At 37.5% G+C, this 27724-nt stretch overlaps 1 protein-coding gene across 1 annotated transcript in view; it reads left to right on the top strand.

Annotated features, from left to right (window-relative positions):
• Drp1 (dynamin related protein 1) overlaps positions 1 to 27724 on the top strand; it is a 430863-nt gene that overhangs the window by 250054 nt on the left and 153085 nt on the right. Inside the window, exon 9 of the mRNA XM_067141108.1 lies at positions 18590 to 18805. Within this exon, the coding sequence (XP_066997209.1) occupies positions 18590 to 18805 (216 nt within the window). The remainder of the gene's footprint in view (positions 1 to 18589; positions 18806 to 27724) is intronic.

A 27724-nucleotide genomic window follows, 5' to 3' on the forward strand; every position in this document is an offset into this window, starting at 1 on the left:
GCGACATAATCACATATGTTACATACTATCCACTTCATATCCGTATCGACTATAAGATCCAATTAATTGAAGGAACAAGAATCCACCTGATCGATCAGGTGGATTCTTGTTCCTTCAATTAATTGGATAATCACATATGTTAAAAAAAATTGAAGATAGACCGGCAAATTTCAAAAAACAAACTTCGTGAAATAACATCCAATTGTACCATATAACCAGTTTTTACTCAAACATGCCCAATTTGCATGCTTGGACATAGTGCTTCCCCACAACTTCTCTATTTGGAAAGGCAATTCAACCAATATTTGACTTATGTAAAGGTACCAATGTACAGCTGATGATGACTGTTCAAAAAGTCGAAACCGGTCCTGTAAGTTAATCTTATATAAATAAAATTGGTATTGATAAGATGGAACCTTTTCTTATCTATATTACATGTTAACTATCAATACGGAAAATGAAACTAATTAATCAAGATATAACACCCAGTTCTTCCATGGCACAGTACCCAGTTCAAATCAAATCAAAATCTCTTTATTTGCAAATGAGGTGTCTACCTCGGTGGCAAATGGTACACTAAAATACATTACTGTCAAGCACTAAATTTTAAATTAACAAGAGAAAAAAATTTTCCTAGAATACAATATTATACAATTTACGTAACAATTTTTTCTATTAAACACACAGCTCATCCTTAATAAATTAATATTGTTTACAAAATTCTACTTATAATATATCCTGTTTTTTACAAACATAATCAACTCATATACAGTATGTGGAACTACTTCAAATAATACTATACGACTGGTATAAGTTTAAAATTTACATTGTATTTGTTTACTTATTTATTTTTGACCCATTTTGGAACCTAAGTAGCATAAGGACCTGCTGCGTCGTAACCAGAGCCCCTTTTGCCACCACTTTTCAGGGTTCCTGAAGGGCCATCACAGCTACCGTAGCGGTCCCAGGGCCCTCGAAGTCCCCACTGTACTTCACCCCTACAGGCAGTCCCCTACATTGGCTGTCCAAACTCCTTAGACCAGGGGATGGAATTAATTTATTCACACACATTTTTTTATTTACAATAACCTGCACTGGTCGAATGCCCTCTAACATTTCAATTATTTTCTCTGTTGCTGTTTATTCTCTTCTTGAATATCTGTACAAATTTTGGAAAAGGATCAAACACTACCCCTGGTAAACTGTTCCACTCCTTCACGCCCTTCCCAATGAATGAAAATTTACCCCAGTCGCTTCTGCTAAAATTCCTTCTAATTTTATACTTGTGGTCAGTCCTGCCGATATAATTATTTTCAAACTGAAGCCTTTAACATTTCTGATACACTACTCTTTCTCTTGAAATCCCCTGTTACAAATCTTGCTGCTTTCCTCTGCACACTATCTATTTCTTTTATTAGGTATTATTGGTGAGGATCCCACACACTGTGTGCATATTCCAATAATGGACGAACCATACTTAAGTAACTTTTCTCTTTTAATTCTTTGTTGCATCCTTTAAGTAGCCTCATTATGACATGTAACAATCTGTATGCTTTCCCAACAGTGTCATCCACATGACCCTTCCAGTGCAAATTACTTTCAAATCTCACACCTAAGTATTTGCACTTGCCATCTTTTGGGATAACTACCTCATCCAAAGTATATTCAAATTGTTTTAAAACTCCTGTTACTGAGCTCGATAGCTGCAGTCGCTTAAGTGCGGCTAGTATCCAGTAATCGGAAGATAGTTGGTTCGAACCCCACTGTCGGCAGCCCTGAAGATGGTTTTCCGTGGTTTCACATTTTCATACCAGGCAAATGCTGGGGCTGTACCTTAATTAAGGCCACGGCCGCTTCCAACTCCTAGACCTTTCCTATCCCATCGTCGCCATAAGACCTATCTGTGTCGGTGTGACGTAAAGAAAAAAACAACTCCTGTTTGTAAATGTTGTAACAGTTGATTTGCCTCCATTAACCTTCATATAAGAACCTTTGCAGGCAAGATTATGTTTTAATATAATGGCTGAGGATAGGACACTCAAGGCTAATCCACAGTTATCTCCTAAGGAAAGAGCAACATCCCGTCTGCAATGTATATAACTCTCCATTGACAATCAAGCATATATTCACTGAACGTCAACTGTACAACCAATGGCGAAAGTACCACACTATTCCTAATGAGCTCCAAAAGGCACTGAACTCTCCTTCACTATGCCTCCAAATTATTAAATTCTTTAAAGATTCTTGTTTATATTACCAAATATAAAGATTATTTTTCCACAGGTTGTATTTTCAGTGTAAGTCTTATTTATGTGAAATTGTAAGTTGTTTTGACATTTTCACATATAATGTAAGTCGCTATATGACCATCGAGTTAAAGCGACTACAAAAGTTTTGAATTAAAAAATATATAAATAATTACATGACGTAATATGTATTTATTATGAAGGCTCTGTATAGCCCGCCTGGTGGCCATGATCGTAAAGGTGTCGAGTCTATATGGTCTGATGCCATGGTTAAGTGGTTTGAGTCCTGTTGGTTAAAAAAAAGAAAAATAATAATTAAAAAAAATGAAAAGAAATTCACCGTCAGAATGTTGGCCGGCTGGGTAGGAGAGGTGGTGATATACAATTTCTAATCACTAAATTGTGTACCAAAGCCCGGATTAATTTCCAAAACTATGCAGTGTTCATAAGAAGTGAGGGCATATGACCCTGTAAATAGTGATTCTTCCGTCGAATGGCAACATTAAGCCTTGAGCAGACCCCTTGGTGCTATTTGATAGGAGTAGGCTGTATACCAGCACCAGGTTCCACCCTCTCCCTTCCTACTGTCATATATCACATCATTAATTTCATCTTATTAACTCCTCTGATGGAGAGGCATCCGGTCAGATTCATCTCGCTTCATATCTGACCCCATAGCAGCTTTAGATAAGTTATTTGTTATCTTGTTCATAAAACTGTGTACTGATCTCACAGCTTGTAATACTTATGTTACATATACTTGTCAAACACATACATATTACACATCATATGTATTGTGGTTCAGGTGATAGAACACACAAAAGAAAAATGTTGATAGTACTCATTGATAAACTGTAGTTTTGAGACTGCCCCTGCAGTACAATCTTATCTGGTTTTCTCTGACATACCATCCTTGTTGTGTGGCACATGTAAGGAAGACACCATGTGGAATCCCTTTAACACCATCTCGCCAAGGCTGGAGAAGCTTGAACAAAGCTGCAGTGGTTACAGCTCACCTGAGCAAGTTCAAACGTGAGTAGATGGGAATTCGCACGTCTGGTAGTGCATAGTCACAGCTCACACATTACCATTTTCCTGAAAATCGTAGAAAAATGCACTTCTTTAAATGGCTCCCATTAGTGAAAAGTTCACTAACGCCTTACAATAATTGACATTCAAGGAAAGTGCTTTTAAAATGCCTTGGGTTCTTCAAGTTCCAACTGCTGAAGAAACTGAGCAATATATACTAAATTTTGCTGTGTACAAAGTAAGCACTTCTTATTCTCAATTCTGCTTTGCATACCATAGGCATCCCTTCTGTTGATTTTAGTAGGATTTCTTCACGCATCCTCCCATAATTTGTCTTGTAAAACCTTCATCCTGATGTGAAAAATTAACCATCAGCACCCTGCATATCATTAGCTAATTGTGCTGTTTGTTTGCAACTATTTCAGTTGTATCCAAAACAAAGGAAATGTTGCTGGGCTGTTTTCTAATTGAATCGGTCATTGTTAGAAGGCACTAAGTCAATTTTTGTCAAAATTGAGATTTCCATGGATACGTATAGTATGAATGTAGACGCATCTAGCTATGTTAAAAGGAACTAAGTTTGCCCGTCCAGTATGCTGTAAAACTACTAGCTGAATTAAACGTTCAGTGTTAAAGAGAACTAAGTCATTGACTTAGTTCCATTTAACAGTGAAGCAGATTATGTTGGCAGCAAGCAGTGTTGTTCTTCTGTCACAGAAGAACACGGAAGTGTGTTGTACAAGCTTGTTTGCCCAACGTAATAATGGAGGGAATAAAGAAAGGCAAGAAACGTTGCATAAATACTGGTAATTACCATAGAAATACGGTTAAGAAGGCAAGAGTAAAAGGTTCGGAATATGTTACAGCTACAGGAAAAATAATGCCAGCCAAGAAAACTGGAGAAGATTGCCGGTAAGTAGTAAGGTGAAGCTTAATTTTACTGATAGGTTATGAGCAGGGAAAGCATCATATTATAATATCAAGATACTAGGTGTGGTGGAAATTTTAGTCTCCAATATTAATTTTCCTCGTTCGCGTATTGTTACAGGTGCCGAAAGAGATGTTTCCTCCGTATCAGTGAGTGTAACCAAATCGATATTCTTACAGCATTTCATGACCTTGAGACTAAAAACGAACAAGATCTTCATTTGCAGCGTCTAATAGAAGCAAAACAGGTGAAACATCGCAGATCACGCAAAGTAGATATCAATGGGAAAGCAAATGAAAGGCAAGCTGCATTCAAATATCATGTGCTTGTTGGAAGTGAGAAAACTGAGGTATGTAGGCGAGCATTCTTGAGTCTTCATGCGGTGTCACAAAAGAGAATATACCGAATTAACAGTCTGCTGCTTAGAGGGGAAACACCAAGGGATAGGCGTGGGTTCCATCCAAGTACCCGTAAAACACCATTGGAAGTGGAGCAACTCATACACAATCACATTGAAACATTTCCGGTAAAATCAACTCACTATTCTGGTTCTGAGATAAAATATTTGGATGCTAGGTTAGACGTGAAGCAGATGTACCATCTTTTCAGAGAGAAACATCCAAACTTGAACGTGAAATATAAATTCTACCTGAAATATTATAATGAAAACTTCGCTCTCCGCTTTGGAAGGCCACAGATAGACGTATGTAGTACATGTGAAGAGCTACAGGTAAAAATGAAATCTCCACACTTGGCTGAGAATGTGAAGCGCGCAGCCGCCTCCGAGTTAGCCATTCATAAACGTCGAAGTGCCAAGTTTTATAGAGCTTTAAAGAAAACACAGGAAGCTTGCAAAATGAACGCTCATATTGGTGGGCTTGTTTTTGATTTCATGCAGAACTTACCACTCCCGCATCTTCCAGTGCAGGAGATTTTCTATCTGCGTCAGCTATGGGTTTATTGCTTCTGTGTGCATGATTTGAAATCCGAAACCAGTTTTCTCTTCTTATACCACGAAGGCATTGCAAACAAAGGTGCGAATGAGGTTTGTTCTTTTCTAATGCACTACATTAATGCTTACTTGACTCCAGAAATCACGGAACTTCATCTTTACTCAGACGGTTGCGTAGCTCAAAATAAGAACCACGCTGTCATTCGCATGTGCCTGAGTTTAACACAGTCTGGAAGATTTAAGGATATAATTCACCGGTATCCTGTGAGAGGCCATTCCTTCCTCCCTTGTGATAGGGATTTTGGAATCTTCAGAAGAAAAATCAAGAAGACTGATAGGATATATACCCCACAAGAATACTGTTGTCTGCTGGCAAACAGTAAATCAAATGTACTTGTGCACATGGTGGAATCGTCTGAAATCCTAAATTTCAGTGCCTGGTGGCCTTCCTTCTACAAGAAAACCTGCATCGCTAATGAAACTCAAACTGCTCCTCGTTGTGAAAAGGTCACCTTTGCCCCCATGTCATTCAAGGAATTCAGGTATTCAGTTGAGAAACCAGGTGTTATAGAAGCATATCCATTCATTGACGGACTTATTAAATACACATTTCCCGTTGCGAAACCTCACGTATATGATACCTTCAGCATGAATATTCCTCAGGCTTATGTTTTGGAGAAAGTCCCCATTAACAAGAAAAAGATTGTGGATATCCAAAAAGTGTACAAGTATGTTGAAGTTGATGAGGAAGCCGTTTCGTTTTATAAGGACATATTGGTGTGGCCAACAACGGAACACGATAATGATGAATAAAGTGTTTAACACATATCACAGCGTCATCATCAGAAGGTTATTAGGCAATTACCTACCTAGGCATTAAAAACTGTAACTTCTTTTCTGAACGTTTTGGTTCTATTTGCCCACTACTGTATTACTAGCATTGAAAATATAGTAATATGCTATAATGGTAAAAATAAATCTATATATTTGTCATAAAAGTGAACTAACTACTGTTTAAAGATCTGATTCATTGTTAAAGGGAACTAAGTCATAAATTTCTTTTTCTATTTTCTCACTTTTTAAAAGGATAAATCTGTTCAAATAGACCTCTCTAGAACAGCATTATTGCAGGCAATGATACTTACACGTGACAGCAACTATGCTTTACAAATAAGTGAGAGAAACAGTTTTTGTCAATTATCTCAATTCTTACAAAAATGACTTAGTGCCTTCTAACAATGACCGATTCAATTACGTTCCTTCACCGAGCTCGATAGCTGCAGTCGCTTAAGTGCGGCCAGTGTCCAGTATTCGGGAGATAGTAGGTTCGAACCCCACTGTCGGCAGCCCTGAAAATGTTTTTCCGTGGTTTCCCATTTTCACACCAGGCAAATGCTGGGGCTGTACCTTAATTAAGGCCACGGCCGCTTCCTTCCCACTCCTAGCCCTTCCCTGTCCCATCGTCGCCCTAAGACCTATCTGTGTCGGTGCGACGCAAAGCAACTAGCAAAAAAGATTACGTTCCTTCCTACTATGGATATCTAGGAATGTTACTTCATATATTTTCATGTAAATATCCTGTTGAAGTAGTGTTATACTGTACTTTCTGTTGCTTTGTATTCTTTTCTCTTAGAGAACTGGCAGTACGTTGTTGTTATTGCTGTTATTGCAAAACTTTTGAAACTGTCTGCATAGTATACCACAATGTTAAACCAGGTACCCCACTGTGTGACAATAGGCAGAGGACAAAACACAAGACCTGGGTACTTCTCTTTAAAGAGATTGATTCTTGAGGGTGCTTTTACAAAGTCTTTTTTTTGCACCAGTAGACACTAATTTCTCTACTTTTGGATACTTAGCCCATACTTTCACATAATCTGTGTAGAGAATGAACTATGCAAGTTAATTGTATCATTTTTGGAAAGCTTATAGAAAAGCCTTTGGCTGATTTTTGCATGTAAGTTGCACTGTCAGTAAGTAGAAAAAATAAATTGTATTTTATATCTTTTGGCCAAAGTAAGTGCATGACTTCAGTAAATATCCTAGCTACAGTGACATGGTTTGCACCAGGCATTTCTTTACATGCTAGCAAATAAGGATGTTCACAAGCAATTTTGTTATTCTTCAGCATACCAACAACAACATTTCCTCCTTTTCTGCCACTTGAATACATGGTTTCGTCAATGCTCATCCACAGTTTTTTTGCAGTCACATACCACCAAAATTCTTTGTACTATTTTGTAACATTTTTGGAGATAGTTTTCCTTTTTTTGGTCCCGGATTATTTATTTTGCTAAGTGGAAACTTGGCTCAGATAAATGCTCTACATACATCTAAATAATTCTGGGAATATTTGGATGGGCTTACATTTGAAGAAACTGGTTAATCTATTAGTAATTGTTGCAAACACGCATGCAAAGCAGCCACAGTTTACTCATTTCCAGACTAATGCTGGGTTACATGAGAACAGTGCACTTACTGTTTTACTACAAAGTTAGCAAAATAATACTCTTCCATTGGTAGTGAGAATATTTCTAAATTTCTCTACATATTGAAGACACATTATGGTTAGTGACTGTAGAAAAAATTCATCTCATTTTTGCAATAGTTTAGTGAGTCTCCTAAACACCGTACATAATGTGAAACTCAATTTATTGTAAAATACAAGAAATTTTAATAAATGCAGTGACAGATTACAGTAATACTGTTTGTAAAATGTAAATACTTCACTGTATTGTGCTCTGAATTATGTCCTACAGTAAATTTAACACAGCATAAATGTACAGGAAAACAAATACAGTACAGTATTTATTTTATGGATTGTAACTGTAGTCAATTTTCAATTAATTCCTCAAAAATGATGCATGATTTGCATAAACCCAAGTTGTACATTTATATATATAAAATAAGAGTTTTGTCTGTACATTGCTCAGAATTTAAAAAGGATTGTATTTCTGTACCAGTCGTGTCCACAGTAACAAGGAAATGCACTTTCTAATTCTCCGTAATTTCTGTCTGTCTGTATGTACATGCATCATGAGAAAACCACTGAAGAGAATTTAATGGTAATTGGTGTGCAAAGTCGGGAAATAAGTCGCTACAATCTAGGCCATAAATAATTTTATTCACGCTGAGTGAAATGGTAGTTTAGGGGAAGGCCTAAAATTTATTTCTAAAATATTTGTTATTAGTGGCCGTATCTTAATAAAAATTGGTATGCAAAGTCTCTATAATCTAGGCCATAAAATAATTGTATTCACGCTGATTGAAATGGTAGTTTAGTGGAAGGCCTAAGTTTTAATTTTAATTCTCAAAAATGTATGTTATTAGTGGTCGTATCTTAATGAAAATCGGTATGCAAAGTGAGGGAATAATATAGAAAGCTTATGAAATTGATCAAAAATAACTTTACATTGACCATTGTTTGTTGTGATGTGTTTTGTGTCTTCTGTTGCCACTCATCTCAGATAGATAGGATTACTGCTGCATACTGATTATTTTTTTAATTTCCTTTACACTGCACCGAACGATGGTTACGATGGGATAGGAAAGGGCTAGGAGTGTGAAGGAAGCGGCCTTGGCCTTCATTAATGTACAGCCCCAGCATTTGACTGGTGTGAAAATGGGAAAACATGGAATAGGCTACCATCTTCAGGGCTGCCAACAGTGGAGTTCGAATCCACTATCTCCTGGATGCAAGCTCACAGCTGCGCTGCCCTAACCTCACGGCCAACTCTCCCGGTCATACAGAGTGTAAGAGCCTGCCTGAATATTGGCGGGAAGTGGAGTTAGATATAACTTTCTTCTTTAGCATGCCATTTCTCTGGTTTATAAATTTTCTGATTCGCATCCGGGAGATAGTGGTTTGAATCCCACTGTCGGCAGCCCTGAAGATGGTTTTCCATGGTTTACCATTTTCACACCAGACCTTAATTCAGGCCACGGCCGCTTCCTTCCCATTCCTAGGCCTTTCCTCTCCCATCATCGCCATAAGAGCTATCTGTGTCGGTGCGACATAAAGCAAATAGCAAAAAAAAATTTGGATACTATCAGTACTGTTACGTAGCATTCGAGCTATTCAGTCCCTACTCTGAGGCACTGATTGGAATGAGCACTGTGATATAACGGAATAATGGCAGAGGAGTGTTCACGGCTGTTTGTGGCCTGGTCCTTCCAGCTTTGGACTGTTAGATCAGCACCGTAGTACTGTTCGTTGAAAGTGAGAATATGCGTGGCTTTTCATTTGATCAAGTATTTTATATGATAACATTGCTTTTAATCGCTACATTCCTACTGACGTTTTTGTAATGACGTATGTTGACTTTAGTCAAGAAATCCACAAAGTCAGTCTTTCTGAGAATCCCGTTGCGAAGCACGGGTACGTCAGCTAGTAGAATATATATATTGTGACCGTTCGTGGATGCGTATGGTTCGGAAAATGATAATCTTCTTCAGTTAGGCCTCGGCTAGAATTCAGCAGTTCGCGTGAAAATCCACTCAAGGGCATGGCCCTTCGACGAGTACCGATCACATCTCATCAAATGTTAATCGAGAGCTAATGATTCTACGTCCTACCTAATTATATCTAGGCTCTTAAATATCAATCAAGAAATGACAACCACAATAAAAGTTTGGAGGGATATTAAATTTTAATGAAATAATTCTAAGTAGATATAATAATAATAATAATAATAATAATAATAATAATTTGGATAAGCAACATAACGGAGAGATATCATTATACAAATCCTATCACACTCTGTTGGTTCTGAAATCCATCTTTTAAACATTATTTAACATTAGATCCAAAAACTAGAATAATTCGTGACAGTCTTTCAAATGCTTCCATTGAAGAAAATTATTAATCACTCAAGAAAATCTGTCAATTAGAAGTCTTTCACTTTTTTTTGTTTGTTCATTCATCTTTAAATCACTTTTACCTGTAGCTTGCCTTCCCTGTTATATCTATTCTGTCATTCAAATATTTACCTCGCTAATGAACAACTTGAATTCCCTTAACGGTCATTTCTCTAACATAATACGGAATCATATCTACTAATCAACCATGACACAAATAATTCCATAAATAAATGATCACAGTGCCGTCACTCTCATCTGGATACTCAGCATTGCCGCACCTGAAAATTAACATCTGCTAACTACTGACATAATCAAATAATACAGTGTTAGAAGGTCTGCGCTGCATCAGCTTCTTCTCCATGTTTGCTGAAAATAATTCTAATGCTCAAATAACTACATCAAGCAATACTTCGAGTGCAAACACACAATAGCAGGTAACATCGATCGCAAAAGTACATCTGTCTACTGTTCGGATGTGTTGATTACCGAGGATCCTATCTATTCATCCGCTCGTCTGTTCATTTACTTTATGCAGTGCCATAATTCATATCATGATAAATCCTATGCGCTCAACATTAATTTCTTCAAAATACCTTCAAATTCTAGCGTTATTACATCGCTTGTCTATCCAATACTTAAATACGTGGCGAACATTTCATTGAACAACATTATCCTGACTCATTGACCATCTAGAAGAATAAACATACCGCCGTAGCATGCGATTCAATAAATCTCATCCACAGTCATTACCGCACCAAATCATAACATCTGACGACTCTATGCTCGCCATACTTCCTCAAAATGTGCACCACATCAATATTATTACTCGAATAAAACAAGCATAGGCATCGAAGAGCCTTAATTCCACGCATATGAACATCCTACACCTTCTACTGAATAAACAATTCATCAACGTTCTGCGGAACAAGTCATATAAGAGGATCACAACATTAATAATATTACATACACACACGTTCAGAGAACTTACCTGCAACACTCGATATTATCTTACCACGATTAATTTCCAGAATTAGTTCACTAGTATAAGGGCAACGAATGAAACACAACCGCGCCTAACCCTATTAAACACTGACGGTAAGCTGAAATCCTATCTCGTAAACGGTCAGACCAACACTTCACAAAATAACAACAACCGACCTGTTAGATTATTCAAGTCATTTCTAAAAAGTCACCTGAATGTTATGACAAAATCTAATTCTACAATAAGCTGCTACAAATAGGACAAGGAAAGACAATACAGGGGTACTTATCGTTTGAAGATACAGACGTTCATCCCACCCTTCAGGTTGTAATATTTCTGGACATCTGTTTTATGTTATTTCGGTTATTCCAGCAGAGTTCGGATCCATCAGGGATCTAGTTTAGTTTAAGCACACATCTCCATCTTATTGATATTCTGGATCATCATTATTATTACTCTTGCTGGCCTCCAACTCTGAAACTAGTACAAAGCTTATTAGACAGAGTTTACACAGACTTTATATCCACACTTTCATTTACAGACACTAGCCTGCATGTATTGGTGCCGTATAATCAATTATTAATCTTATTTAAGCTATATGATCTCTCAAAATCCCACAGATTTCCTCAGTTTTTAGCATACATCAGAGCTGTTCTCAATGTCGACCTACTATTTGCTTTTTCTTCATACATTATCACAAAAAAAAAAGTTCCATTTTAATTATCTCACAATAATAATTGGTTCGCATTTCATGACATTTGAGGAACTTTGACATCACAGTCACTCTCTTCACTCGCAGAACTTTGCAAAGGAAAACATTCTACCATTTATTTACTCTTCCAACACATATGATACGTCACTTTGCACACGCCTTCTTGATGGTTAACCGTGCATGATTTTAAGTTATTCCAAGGCCTCCGCTATGACGTTTCCCGGACTAAATGTTATGTATGACCTTTTCTCTTCACAGCTGTTGACATAATCTCTCATTACTGATCTCTGCTTTGTATCTGAATTATTCTTAACTCAATCTTCTGTATACCACGGGGTTCTGAGGTTGATTTTTCTACTTCATTCCGTAAGATTCACCATAAATATGCGAGTTGTATCGGTTTTCATACGTGATGGAATGCATAAGCTGGCTGTATTCCGGTGATTCACTTACTTCTGTGCCGTTCCCATTGATCTGTTTATTTTATAACTTTCAATGAGTCCTTTGCTTTCGACCTCAACATCATTGAAAGGTTATAATATATAAACCAGTTTAAATTGTATATCATTCACTATTCATTCTATGAAATCAAAAAGAGTGAAATATTTAGGTATAGTCTCTTTGTTCCGGCTTACTCTACATTAAGTGAGAAATATAGAAATGCATAGTGCTCCCCAGCTACGTTGTTACCCAAGAGGGGTGTGGTAGCTTACTGTTGTTGTTTCTGGCTTCTCACCAAGGTAGCCATGATTTGAATTCCGACCAATGCCTGTGAGATTTTTGAAATGAAAACTGCTTGCTTGTGGTTCAGATTCCACGTAAAACTGGGGATCTCATTGTTGGGATCATGATATAGACAGTTATATAAAAAAAGCATAAGCTGCTTTTGCTATTACCTAAGTTACATATTTTACAGAGTTAAATTGCTAGATACCCTACCCCTTTGTCATAATTAGATCCTCAAACTCCCATCACATCAACCCCTCCTTGACGTTAGTGGTAAAAAACCGTAGAGACTTTTTAATATTATAGAAAATGCCTGAATACTGTGTAACCTCTAGTATTTGCTCTTACATTCTTCTCTACTTGGTTTTTATTATTAAATTTTCACTTAGTTATACTTCCATATAACTTCTGTCCATAATTTTACATTTTAATTGTATTCCATGTGATGTGAAAAAGGCAAGCATGAATTTATGACTCCATAACACTGATAACGTGATAACATACTGGAGTGGGGAGCACAGCAACTAGCAGAGCAACGAGCAAAGCATTTTATTATCAACACGCCAATGAAGGAGGTTGGTGTACTGGGCGAGTTGGCCGTGCAGTTAGGAGCACGCTGTTGTGAGCTTGCGTCCGGGAGATAGTGGGTTCGAATCCCACTGTCGGTAGCCCTGAAGATGGTCTTCCGTGTTTTCCCATTTTTACACCAGGCAAATGCTGGGGCTGTACATTAATTAAGGCCACAGCCGCTTCCTTCCCATTTCTAGGCCTTTTCTATCTCATCGTCTCCATAAGACCTATCTGTTATTCTAGTATTATTAAGTCTTCACTGCAGTAATGTCAACATCCATAGGCTCTGTGCGTATAGCAATGTACTGCTGCGGTGGAAACTACGAGAACTACATAGGGGCACCTTCATCAACATTTGACCATAAGAATCTGGAATATGTGTGATGTTTACATACATATATTAAGTCATTTTACAGTGGCCCTCTATCGCTGAATCCCTCTCTATGTTCTTGTTTAAAGCGATTATTAGAATCTAAGATCACATTGCCTATGTGTTGATCCAGTCATGTCATGTCATGTCTGTTATGTAGATAACTGCTCTGATGGATCACACTAACGTGAAGAGTAGAAACTTGTGTCCCTGTACATTCTTTATCCCAAGTTTTGTTTTGTTTTTGACAGAGTATAGGATATCTACGTAAGTTCCTTCAGCTAATTTCTTATCTCCCTCCCCCCCCCCCCCTCTTACAATTAATATATAATCCTTCATAGTTTTGGCTTTACTCAATAAAACGACTAGTGGCTGGGTTTAACGCAAAAGCGGAACCCAAAAAATAAATTAAGAATGAGTAGAAGAAGAAGCAGAATCATTTTACAATGGTGTCTTCAGATGACTATTTTTTGCCATAACTTGTTGTTGGCTGCATTAATAGATACTGTGATTCAAAGGTTTTCTTCATGACCTCATGAAATGCATTTGAAAAGACGGTGAATCGTAGCAAGAAGTAATTAGGCATTTATACATTTTAATTAATACAAAATAACTCTTTGCAACATGTATTTCAACCATTTTACAAATAGGTTAATAATTAGAAACAAAATATTATAGCAGTGTTATATCTGCAAAGCAACCTGCAGTAGGTCATGTTTTTTAGATCACACACATCATAATAGATACACATTGTATTGTATTGCCATAATCTTAATTATAACCAGTAGAATAATAATAATAATAATAATAATAATAATAATAATAATAATAAAAGTACCATACTGTACTACAGAACAAAGTGTGAAATTTTATAGTATTCCGTTACAACCTAACGAAATGGATTTGGAAACGCAGTAGACAAATATAATTACACAAATAGGCTGCCATTATGCAAAATCAGTAGCTCACAAAAATACCGTATTTTACATCCATAAATTCATGTCCTTGTCCCAAGGTGGTACATTTCTTTTCAAGCACATCCCTAATGGAAATGAGCTGCATGCACCGTCTTAATCACATACCAACCCTCATGCCAATCTTAAGTTTTTGGCAGTGTCAGGATTCAAACTCGGGCACCCGAGGAAGGCAGCTAGTAGTGCCAACCATTATATTACAGAGGTGGACTTGATCATATTGTAAATACAGACACACAATATAAATAATCACTTATTGGCAACTTTAAGTGATTCTGAACTTTTCTTCTCATGTGTAATTTTTTATAGTGTACATGCGGTTTCAATATCAGGAATTTCAATAGGTCCAACATCAAGCCTGAGACTTTTTATCAGAAAAAGTTCATCCACTCTCTTCCCCCTCTCTTCTCTTCGATAGCTGCAGTCGCTTAAGTGCAGCCAGTATACAGTATTTGGGAGATAGTGGATTCGAACCCTACTGTCGGCAGCCCTGAAGATGGTTTTCCGTGGTTTCCCATTTTCACGCCAGGCAAATGCTGGGGCTGTACCTTAATTAAGGCCACTTCCTTCCCAGTCCTAGCCCTTTCCTGTCCCATCATCACCATAAGACCTATCTGTGTCAGTGCAACATAAAGCCAATAGCAGAAAAAAAGTTCTCTTTCCCTGCGTTTGAAATGCGAAGGTGAGACCATTCACACAGTCGATCAGTATGCAAGGTGACATGTTATTAACAAACTGCATAAGCAACAGCTGAAATATGCTTGTATTTTACGAAACAATTATTCGCCTTCATGAAATAACAATTGTTACCAAGGCCTTCCTTAGAAAACATGGTTATGTTTAAAATTAATGAAAATTAATCACCTCCCTAGCAGCATTAACCTACGCTAACATGTTATCGTATCAGAAATAGACCAAGAATATTTTTCTTAAGACAGCATTGTTGAATGTGTATATGAACACTAATCTCGTTATCACCACTACTAATACATAAATTACTACGTTGCCTCTATCGTGAAATGGTAGGATATCTAATGAACAAATGTTTCTTTCTGATCACATTTGAAGTTATTGCTCTGCTTTTCTTGTAAATTTATTACATGACCACTTTCTGCAAGTTTGGAAAAATGTGGCTAATTCTTGTTGCATAAAACACTCTGAAATCCTACTGTTATTATTTAGTCAGCCATGGCAGCACGTGGTGAGACGACAGCGGATATGTGCGTGCTGAAACGCATTAACTTACGAAGTTTGCCACTCGCAGCGCAGAGGTGCATTTGTCCCATCAGCGCACAGAGCCTATGGTGTAACGGTTAACACTATTAAATCCCGTCCTCGGGATTTCGATTTACGGAAAGCCCAAAATTTAAGATTTGCGAGAGAGCTGGTATGTGGTTAAAGTGGTACATTCAACTCGCCTCTTTTGACATTGTACCCAGAAAGGGCTGCACTCCCTCAGGACGAGGACATGAATTTTCTGAACTATAGTAGTAATATGTTTAAAACTATCTTAGTTTCATCTTTGTTTAGCAATAAACAATGAAAATAAACACATTTTAATAAATAAGCATAATTTAAAATTGCTCATTCAACAAGTGTAAGTGATTTCAGTACCCATTGTTAAAAAGTTGTTGACAACAACAACAACAACAACAACAACAAGCACTGTCGTCGTTCCTATAGAGGCTGTCGGATAAATAAGTTATGGAAATTGTAATTGTTCTGAAACAAAAATCGATATCTAGCTTATTTTATTTTCTTCTAGTGAAAGCTCCCCAAAAAGATCAACATAGAAATGCAAGTTCATTATTGAGCAACTTCTGTGTCAGTCTATGCGGAGTGCGGCTGGCCAAGCTCTCTTGCTTGATAACCTTGGGCCATGCGCTACCAGAGCACACTGACGTGTTGCTCACTCACATGCAACACTTCTAGTAATGGCGGCGTATCACAGAACAGCATCTGATCATCAGCCATAATAATGTAGCATCTTTATTCTGATTATCCTGCGCTAAGGTATCCTGAACCTACTGATGCACAAATCTGAAATCCTAGTAGTAAAACTACTCCCGGTTTCAGATGAACACAATGTATTTGTTTTATCAAGCATATCACTAAACACAGTACATTTCGTGCATGTCAAAGTTTGCCACACTGCAAAATAATTACTGAAGTGAAATACTCCCGTAACGTAAGTTATGTAATAAAAGTGTATATTGGAAGCACGCCCTGTGATATTGACAGGTGTTAAAGGCTAAGGTTACAACAGTGCATCCTAGGATATAGGATAATAAAAACCAACTCCGACATAGTTCAGTATGTTATTATTGAGTTTTGGTAGATGTTAAGTAGAAGCGTACACCATTATTAATACCAAACATCATCCTTATGTTATTTAGATTTACGGACGTAACAGGCCAGGCCTTTACAGCTCTACTTTAGAGTCCTTAGGCTACTGAGGAGATGCATGTAGTGATAATTGATTTCTGTTAATTGTTTATGTATGAACATACTGTGGACATTAATATTTTTATTTCATTCTTGTAGTGTATTTCACCTAGCACAGGGCACAAGTGCAAAAACTTGCAGGAAATTATGCTTTAAATTTCTCTTTTCCAATGCCTCGCATGTCCGCTTCTCTCCCCAAAATGTGTTGAGTCAATCAGTGCTCTCTACAGTATTGCTTGCCAACTGCACAGCACATGTAAATAGCGGATACCATGCGATCCTCAGTTACACGCTCATGTCTGTACTCCATTCACTAGAAGAGATTCTGATCATTTCTGCATACTCTAAGCATTTTTCTTGGGAATTTTCAAAGCTAATATTAACACTCTTCACCTATAACGTTCTGTTGCAAATTTGGTGCACTACATCACAGGGCTTAAGAGATATGAACCAATTATCCCTGATGATTAACCTAATGGTTTAGGAAAAAAATGGATGATGGATTCTCTCTTACATTATTGAGTTTATTATGCCCATAAATTTTCCGTAACTTATTTTCAGACACCCTGTATAGCGTAATCCATTTGTATTCTACATAAAATATGTTACAGAATTTCACGAGATGCATGTGGTGATTTTAGTAACTCCCCTTTTATAAATATACAACTACCAGTTATTATTGTCACACAGTTTGAAACATTATGGATTTTCAACTCGCATAGAACAAGTTCATTCCATTCCTGACCCGGTCAAAGGACTGGAAACAGGCTGTGGATTTTCATTCATAGAACAAGTAACTAAGCGTATTATATTGTAATTAGATGGGTTTTGCCCTTTATTATTGTATTAAGATACCTAAAATTCATCACACATGCAAAATAATTGAAGAAATACCACAGTACTTCTGTATCTCCACATATATATTTTCATTTCTGCAGCAACTTCATCCCTAAGCTTATCTAAAACAAAGTGATTGTGGTGTTGTGCATCCTTCTGGTCCCACAGAGCATTACACATGAAAACAGCACTAATTAATTGATTGATATCCAAGGTATAAGAGCAGAAAAATCAAATTATTTTGAATGCTGTGCTTTGCTCTCTCGACGTGATAAAAGTGACGCTCTGCTCTCCGCTGCACTATACAATCTCCCACTTGGAAACATGAGTTTGATTTCACTGCTTTCCTCCTCACTCTGCTCAACGCTGCACTATATTTTCAGCCTAAGCCTAGTTCTCATTTTTCTCAAGATTTGACTGTGATCTAAAATGTCTCAGCATTTAGTTTATCTTTTGATTTTTACCATCATGTACATTGAGAATGTAGGAAGGGGTCAGCAAAATTTAATCCTTATCATTTTCCTTCATATTTTAATTTAATGGCTTCTCAGAAACATTTTAAAAGGTTTGTTAATGGGATATAAAACCAGTAACATTAGTTATTAATTTTGATCCTTTGTAGAACTCCTTTGAAATGTTGAACTCCTTTCAATCTAATTGGACCTGAAACCTTAAATTCTTCCAATATTCAGTATTGAAACACTGCCTCCCAAAAATCTTTTGTCACTTTCACATTTTTTGCCTTCTGGTCTACATTTTATTGAATCCCAATTGCTGATTTACAGAACATGCCTTAACAGCTTAGAGAGAGGTGTTCAGCCACTTAGTATGAAACCTCAGAGAATTAAATTTATCTTCTTCCTTATGATGTTGTAACTGTTAGAAAGTAGTATACTGTGTATTGCTGAATGTTGTACATGAACATAATGTGATTTCTATAACTGAAATGATTGGACAGGTGTCGTTTGAGTTGTTGGTGAAACGTCAAATACGGCGGCTGGAGGAACCTTCCCTGAGATGTGTAGAGTTGGTCCATGAGGAGATGCAACGTATTATTCAGCACTGTGGAACAGAAGTCCAGCAGGAGATGCTACGTTTTCCAAAGTTGCACGAGCGTATTGTTGATGTGGTAACACAACTTCTTCGACGGAGACTTCCAACCACCAACTCAATGGTTTGTAAAGGCGTTTTCTCCATTTGCTTTTTATGTAATACATTAAGATTTGCCTTTCTTCTCAGTAATTGGCAACGGGTTGTGTGAATTCTTCATGAATTACATTTTCACTCTTTGTTTCATTTTTTAATCCTGATTTTATGATTAAAGATGTCCTTAAACCTCTTTAGAACAATAAGAAACAATTGATAGAAATTCTTCTTGTTCTAAAATATAAGAAAGGGATTTTTGCTTCGTAGTAGTGACATCATAGTTCATCAACTATGCACAACATCGAGGTGGCCTGAGGTTTGAAATATTAGCTTGGTATAGAATAGAAGTGAGCACCTTGGATATATTTTTGGTAGTGGTTCTGCTTATGCTCACACAGCTAGCTTTACCAACATACTGATGGTCCCTACTGATAGTATTAAAATCTTACTGGGTTTATGTGTAAATCAGGCCATCTCTCTGCTCCATAGGTATTTATATAAGTACATATATTATGTTTCCAGAAAGCATTCAGACCTGCATGAGTAACAGAGTCCTCCTGTTTGATGGACCAGAGACTCAGAAATGAACTTGCAAATGAATTTGCATTTGATGGATACCATATATATCAGTAGAGGTTATGGAAGTTAATAAACTAGACTGGTACTGGGTGGCCACAGGTATGGGCTCACTGATTCTGTTCAAACTTCAGGAAGGTGATCTTCATCAAAAATAAACAGATATGTGTCCGAGGGTTTGTGCCATTGTCCTTTGTTTAACAAGAAAATGGCCTGTTAAATTTAACAACTTACATACCTGCAAGTATGTATAGCACCGATGGTCTAGTGGTCAGCACCCCAACTTCAGGTTCGAGACATGCCAACATCCCATTTTTATTTTCACCGTTTCTTCTTCCTTTTTCTTTTATCTGTTTTTGTTTCCATCCACATAGAAAAGGGAATGCACAGATTAGGTAAGAGCTGTTAAATTAGCTTACTGCTCTTGCCACTGTTGGCACTCATGACTTTCAAATCTTTGTTATCTATTATTTTTATAATCTCTGTTGCAGTTATGATTAGAGATAGATAGAATTTCCTTTACATTGCACCGACACACATAGGTCTATGGCAACGATGGGATAAGAAAGGGCTAGGAGGGGAGAAGGAAGCACCCGTGGCTTTAATTAAGGTACAGCCTAGCATTTGCTTGGTGTGAAAATGGAAACCACAGAAAACCATCTTAGGTCTGCTGACAGTGGGGTTTGAACCCAAGATAGATAGAAGCCTTTATTATCCTTGCTGACGTTAGGGCTCCTGGCCCACTCTTACACTGTTCACATTTTTACAACAACAAAAAAGTAACAAATAAATAAGGACTCTTGCTATGATTAGTTTTCAGGAAGTTGTATTTGCAATGTTAATTTGACAAGTTTGCCATTTTTTCACGATTTCATAAATCACTTTCATTGTTGTACAATAAATCAGTATTTCATAAACTAGCTTACTACTCTTGCCACTGTTGGCACTCATAACTTTCAAATATTTGCTATCTATTATTTTTATAATCTCTGTTGCAGTTACGATTAGAGATAGACAGAATTTGCTTTACATCGCACTGACACATATAGGTCTATGACAACGATGGGATAGGAAAGTGGCAAGAGTAGTAAGCTAGTTTATCAAACACCTTTTACCTAATCTGTGCATTTCCTTCTCTATGTGGACGGAAACAAAACAGATAGATAGTACCGTATCTTGCCTGCTATATTAGTGTGTATCTTTTGTGTGTATCTGTTAGTAATAATAATCTGTCTAAGCATTTAGCTTTGTTGGTAATCTTTGAGTGCAGTAGTTCTTGAAAATTTCAAACTTGCAATTTCCATTTCTGTTTGTGCTTACTAGTGACATACGGTACTGATATTGTTATTAGGATATGTCTGAACTTAGTTTAAAATTATTGTAGTGTACTGTACAGTAGTATACAAGTAATATCTTATTAGAATTCAGCGTGCTTATTTTATTATTGTAAAATATTCGTGTAGTATAGTAGAGGTATCTGCAGAAACTCTCTTACTAAAATTCTGTTGTTGTAATTAGGATAGGCTTAATGGCAGTTTAGAAATTGTGTAATTCTTGTGTATTCCTTTCGGTATTCAGTAATTAACAGCAGACTTTTTTCTGTTAGGGTGTTGTAGGATAAAAATAAAGTACAACAAAATAGTATTTTAGTGTAGTAGTATATTAATTACCTTATTGTCGTGCAATTTTTGAGTTCTATCCTAGAAAATATTTCTTTCCGTTCATTTTTTTGCACTAAGGAGTGCAAGTGTAGGAACTGTGGGTGTGGCGAGGCATTGAGAGGTATGAGGGAGGAGTTGGTGAGAGTGAGGGAGATAATTAGGATTCTCACAGAAGACAGGAAGATAGGCCTTCCTCAAACAATGCACAGGTTACAGTAGGTTGTAAAAGAGGGAGGACCGAGCTCGATAGCTGCGGTTGCTTAAGTGGGGCCATTATCCAGTATTCAGGAGATAATGGGTTCGAACCCCATGTCGGCAGCCTTGAAGATTCCGTGGTTTAACATTTTCACACCAGGCAAATGCTGGGGCTGTACCTTAATGAAGGCCATGGTCACTTCCTTCCCATTCCTAGCCCTTTCCTGTTCCGTCGTCGCCATAAGACCTATCTTTGTCAGTGCGACGTAAAGCAACTGTCAAAAAAAAAAAAAAGATGGGGGAAGGGGAAGGAAAGGGGGGAATTGTAGAAGGCATGTGGTCTAATATTCTAAGGGGAAGGAGATAGCAGGCTAAAGGCTCTATTCAGGATCAGAATTCAGGACAGGTGTCTGTGCGAAATCGTCACTCCAGGTAGAACAACAGAGGGAAGATGAGGAACAGGGAACTGTTGCTGAGATGTGTGGAAGTAGGAGGAAGGGAAAAGGTAGGAAAGGGAAATGTAGAGTAGAGGATAGGAAAAGACAGGTGGAACAGGGTCATGGGAAGGAGAAAAGGGAGGAGGAAGCAGCTTATGCAGCTATCAGGAAAGATAGGGCTGACCAGGAGGGTAGGGGATCAAATGAAGTGGATAGGGTTGAGGCTCTGGTCATGGGGGATTCCATCGTTAGACATGTGGGGAAAGTGTGTGGAGGAAAGGGAACCAGGATAGAGTGTTATCCAGGAATTAGGTTGAGGCAGATGTTGAGGAAAGTAGAAGAGAGGGAGGAGGGGAAGGAGAAGGTGGTAGTGTTTCACGTTGGTACCAACAGCGTAAGGCAAGCTGGTATAAGTACCAACATAGTTGGAGGTGTGTGGGATCTGGTAAATGCAGCACGGGTGAAGTTTAAGGAAGCGGAAATTGTTATCAGTGGAATACTGTGTAGGAGGGATACTGACTGGAGGGTGATTGGGGATTTAAATGAGACTATGGAGTGGGTATGTCGGAAACAGGGAGTGAAATTTCTAGATCCTAATGGGTGGGTAGGAGATAGGGATCTGCGCTCAGATGGCCTTCACTTAAACCGCAGTGGTACGTATAAGTTAGGAAATTTGTTTGGAAGGGTGATAGGGAGGTACATTCAGGGAAACGGGGTGGCCTAGGGAGCGGTGATAAGGGAACAGGGAACTGGAAATCAAGTAGGGACGACATAAAAATGTTAGTGTTGAACGGTAGAAGCATTGTAAAGAAAGGAATAGAATTAAGTAATTCAATAGATATATACTCACCAGATATTGTAATAGGAGTTGAATCATGGCTGGGAAATGATATAATGGATGCAGAAATTTTCTCACGGAACTGAAGTGTGTTACAAGTCATTAACCTCAGTTTTGGTCCGTATTGACGACAGTGATTACATACAATTTACAAAATATTAGTTTAATGTTAACCTAGTCAATACTTACAATACCACATTTTGTGGTTAAATAATTATAAAAAATAGAAAGATCGTGAACATATTTCGCCCTTCTTAATGGGCATCATCAGCACAATGGATAACCTTAAAACAAATAATTACAATTAAGACTGTTTACAATTAATGGCCATATAAAATTGGAATGAGATGTTGTGATGTTAAAAGTTATTATTCAATATCATGATTGAAAAGTTTGACCAAACACAAGTTAAAACTATTGTAGTACAATTTTACAATATTGTCTAAAAATATATATATTTATATTGGTGAGAAGGAATTAGTTTATGGTTAAGGTTTGTGGATGACACATTAATCATAATTGACAAGAATGTCACCAATAGTAATGAAATATTAAATGAATTAAACGAGATCAACCCCAACGTAAATTTTACAAAAGAAGATGAAGATGGAGGCTCTTTAAATTTTTTGGATATAAAACTTACCCGATCTAATAACTCCTTTGAATATCAATGTCACAGAAAGCCTACACACTTGTCAGTTACAATAAATAATTCTTCATTACATCCTGGATCTCATAAACAGGCATCTTTTTACAGCCTAATACATCGAGCCTTAAGAATCCCCTTATCTCCCGTAAATTTGAGAACTGAATTAAATTACATAAGAAATCTTGCAGTAACCAATTGATACAAAATTGAAATGATAAACCGTCTGTTATATAAAATAAAAAACAAGCTATCCACTAACCTCAAACAGATAGGCCCAACAGAAATAAACATGCCGTTTTCACATATAATAGCCCAACTATTCACCAAATTACTAATACAGTAGAGTCTCGATTATCCGACTTAAACGGGACCTGGAGTACGTCGGATCACCGAAAATGTCGGATAATACGGAATAACTTTGAAAATGAACTAAAACAGGAAGGCTATACTGTATTATGTACTATGTTTTACGGGACTCTATTTATTGACTTATTAATTCAATTGTACAGTAGATGCAGTACTCTTTTCTTACTACGCCTGTAGCCAGGTGCAGACGTCTTGGCTTGGGCTGCAAGAGTTTTGATGTCAGCATCTTGAAATTCAGCCCAGTCTCATCACAATTAAAAATCTGATCACCGGATAATCCTTCAGCAAGAATTATTTCTTGAAATTGTCTTTTAAATTTCACAACCTCATCGGATTTAGCTGACAGTTTTTCTCCACAGATATTAAGCTGCCCAATGCCGTACCGTTTTTTCCACCGATCAAGCCACCCAGCACTGGCAGTAAAATTAGAGTCCCTTTATTAAACTCCTTCTGGATATACACCGCCATTTCTTGCAGAATGGGGCCAGATATTGACAAGCCCTTTTCCTGGTTTTTAGTGAACCAAAGAAATAGTGCTTCACTTACTTTTTCGTACTCACATTTTTCATTGTTTTTTTTCTAATTTTCAGTGCATCACTTGTTGCTCTGGTAGAGCACCACTTTTCAATTTATTCCCTCGTATGTTTCCAGTCTCCGACTGTAATACGTCTAACAGTATAATCTGAAGCCATTTTTTGGAGAGTTTCCCCTTTGTCCAGTCTCTTTAACCCACTCTACTTGTCTTCTACAGAAACAATCACTTTCTTACGTTTACTCGCCATACTCACAGAGGATATGAAAACTATAACATCCGCACCCAACCAGTACTACATTGAACAATCCTACCGCATGACTGCCAGTGCTTGTCCCACAGTCGCACTCTCCACACCCCGTGTCCCAGAATTGCATCCACCTAAAGTTCAAATTAAGACTACCAGTGTCGGATAACACGGAGTGTCGGATAAGCGAAAGTCGGTTGAGCGAGACTCTACTGTACCTTCAACAAGTATAATATAAACGTAGCTTGCAGAACAACCAATACTACACAGAACATATTTTTTAATTATAATAAAATAAATAATAATAATAACAGCAAATATTTAAGTTCAGGAGTATACAGATTGACATGTTCACAGTGTGGTTATTCACATGTTGGCCAGACTGGGCGAAGTTTTATTACAAGATATATGGAACATTTCAATGCCGACAAACATAACAAATATTCCGCTATGAGTACACAGAGTACACACATGAAGGAAACAGGCCACCATTTTACCTCAATAGAAAAAGATCTGACAATAATAAGGAATACTAACGAGGGAAAACTACTAAATGAATTAGAAAATATTTATATTTTTCTGGATAAAACATTTAATAAAGACCGCAACCTTAATGACGACACGGAAATTAAGAGTTCTTTATACACATTAATACCTAAGTTATTGAAAACAGTTTTCCCAAATCAAAAGAAAATTCTGCATATATTAAAAGTTGCCGATTCAACAACTCCATCTACCCCCCGCCCCCCGAATACTAAACCTACAATTCCCACTCCGAATAATCCCCCTCCCATACCGATACCAGTACGTATTACTCCGCCCAATTCTTCCCTCCCTCAAACCGTCCCCCTCCCTCCGCCACACCCCTACAATACGCGTAGCAGGAACGCCAGTCAGACTAACGCTAATAACAGAACAAGATAGACACTCTACGGCATTCGAGTAAGTATCCATTTTTACGTAATCCATAACCCTATACAATCACATCCATTATTTATACCAAACCAAACCCCATGGCACTACAGCCCTTGAAGGGCCTTGGCCTGCCAAGCGACCGCTGCTCAGCCCGAAGGCCTGCAGATTACGAGGTGTCGTGTGGTCAGCACGACGATTCCTCTCGGCCGTTATTCTCTGCTTTCTAGACCGGGGCCGCCATCTCACCGTCAGATAGCTCCTCAATTCTAATCACGTAGGCTGAGTGGACCTCGAACCAGCCCTCAGGTCCAGGTAAAAATCCCTGATCTGGCCGGGAATCGAACCCGGGGCCTCCGGGTAAGAGGCAGGCATGCTACCCCTACACCACGGGGCCGGCCCATTATTTATACATACACATTAAATGCGTTTTTATATTTCTTTGCAGTTTATCAACATTCTGACCATTGAGAATAACACAACAAATGGGAAGAGAATAACACAACAAATGGGAAGACTACTGTTATAGTAATAAATATTCCAGCAAGTACATCGAAAAATTTTCAACATATATTCCATTTTAACGTATTCTCACCTGAATGTGTTTTAACCAATTTAACTCAAGAAGAAACACCAAATGTTCATTCCTGATCTAATTTTCTACAATAAGAACATATGTTTTATACATATTTTATTCTTCAAATCTACTTCGTGGTTAACACGATAATAATATTGACTTTCACCAAAAGTTAAAAGAAGAGGATCCATTTCAATTCCAGACGAATGCCGATTAAAAAACTTCTCACCAATATCTTCTATATATATAAAATAAGAGTTTTGTCTGTACATTGCTCAGAATTTGAAAATAATGGTATTTCTGTATCAGTCATGTCCATAGTAACAAGAAAATGCACTTTTTACTTTTCCGTAATTTCTGTCTGTCTGTCTGTCTGTCTGTATGTATGTACACGCATCACGAGAAAACGGTTGAAGAGAATTTAATGAAAATTAATGGTATTAGTGGTCTAATGAAAATCGGTATGTGAAGTCAGGGGATGAGCCTCTACAATCTAGGCTATAAATCATTTTACTCACGCTGAGTGAATGGTAGTTTAGGGGAAGGCCTAAAATTGAATTCTCAACTATTTATGTTATTAGTGGTCGTATTTTAAACAAAATGGGTATGCAAAGTTGGGGAATAAGTTGCTACAATCTAGGCTATCAAGAATTGTATTCACGCTGAGAAAAATGGTAGTTTAGTGGAAGGCCTACAATTTAATTCCCAAATATTGTTGTTATTAGTAGTCCTATCTTGATGAAAATCGGTATGCAAAGTCAGGAAATAAGTCGCTATAGTCAAGGCTGTAAATTATTTTATTCACGCTGAGTGAAATGGTAATTTAGGGGAAGGCCTAAAATGTAATTCTGAAATATTTCTTATTAGAGGTGTAATCGATGAATGCTACATAACTAAGGTTATATAGCATCAAATTTCCTATTATTCATGTCTTATACATTGTTACCATACTGGCTATGATCACAAAGATATTCATGAATTTGGATTTTTGTTACTAAGTCCATATCAGCGCCGAGTAACGAGAAAATGGGTAAACAGCATTTAATGAAAATCGGTATGTAAAGTCTGGAGAATAAGAAACTACAATTTATGGTTTACAAATCACAGAGTCGAAAGAAAACTGAATGTGAAGGCCTACAATATAGAAAGCTCATAACATTGATCAACAATAACATTACATTGACCATTGTTTGTTGGGATGTGCTTTGTGTCTTCTGTTGCCCCTCATCTCCGGTAGATAGGATTACTGCTGCGTACAGAGTATTTTTATTTGATTTACGTTACACCGACATAGATAGGTTTTATGGCGACGATGGGATAGGAAAGGGCTAGGAATGCCTTAGGCCTTAATTAAGGTACAGGCCCAGCATTTGACTGGTGTGAAAGTGGGAAACTACGGAATACCATGTTCAGCGCTGCCGACAATGGGGTTCGAATCCACTATCTCTCGGATACAAGCTCACAGCTGCGCACCGCTAACCACACGGTAAACTCGCCCAGTCGTACAGAGTGTAACAGCCTGTCTGAATATTAATGGGACGTAGCTAGGGAGTTAGATAACTTTCTTCTTTAGCATGCCATTCCCCTGGTTTATAAATTTTCTGATACAACTGGTACGTAACACACTGGATCATCATAGCATTCGGGCTATTCAATCCCTACTCTGAGGCACTGATTGGAATGAACAGTGTGCATATTTAGCATATTTAGCGGAATAATGGCAGATGAGTGTTCATGGCAATCTGCGGCCTGATCATCCCAGCTCTGGAACTTTGGACTATTAGTTTGGCACCGCAATCTAACCGCAGCTCTGTTCGTTAAAGTGATAAAACATGTGGCTTTCCATTTGATCAAGTATTTTATATGATAGCATTGCTTTTAATCGCTACATTCATACTTACGTTTTTGTAATGACCTATGTTGATTTCAGGTTAGGAAAACCACAAAGTCAGTCTTT

This window comes from Anabrus simplex, chromosome 2 (genome assembly GCF_040414725.1).
Source record: "Anabrus simplex isolate iqAnaSimp1 chromosome 2, ASM4041472v1, whole genome shotgun sequence".
NCBI lineage: Eukaryota > Metazoa > Arthropoda > Insecta > Orthoptera > Tettigoniidae > Anabrus > Anabrus simplex.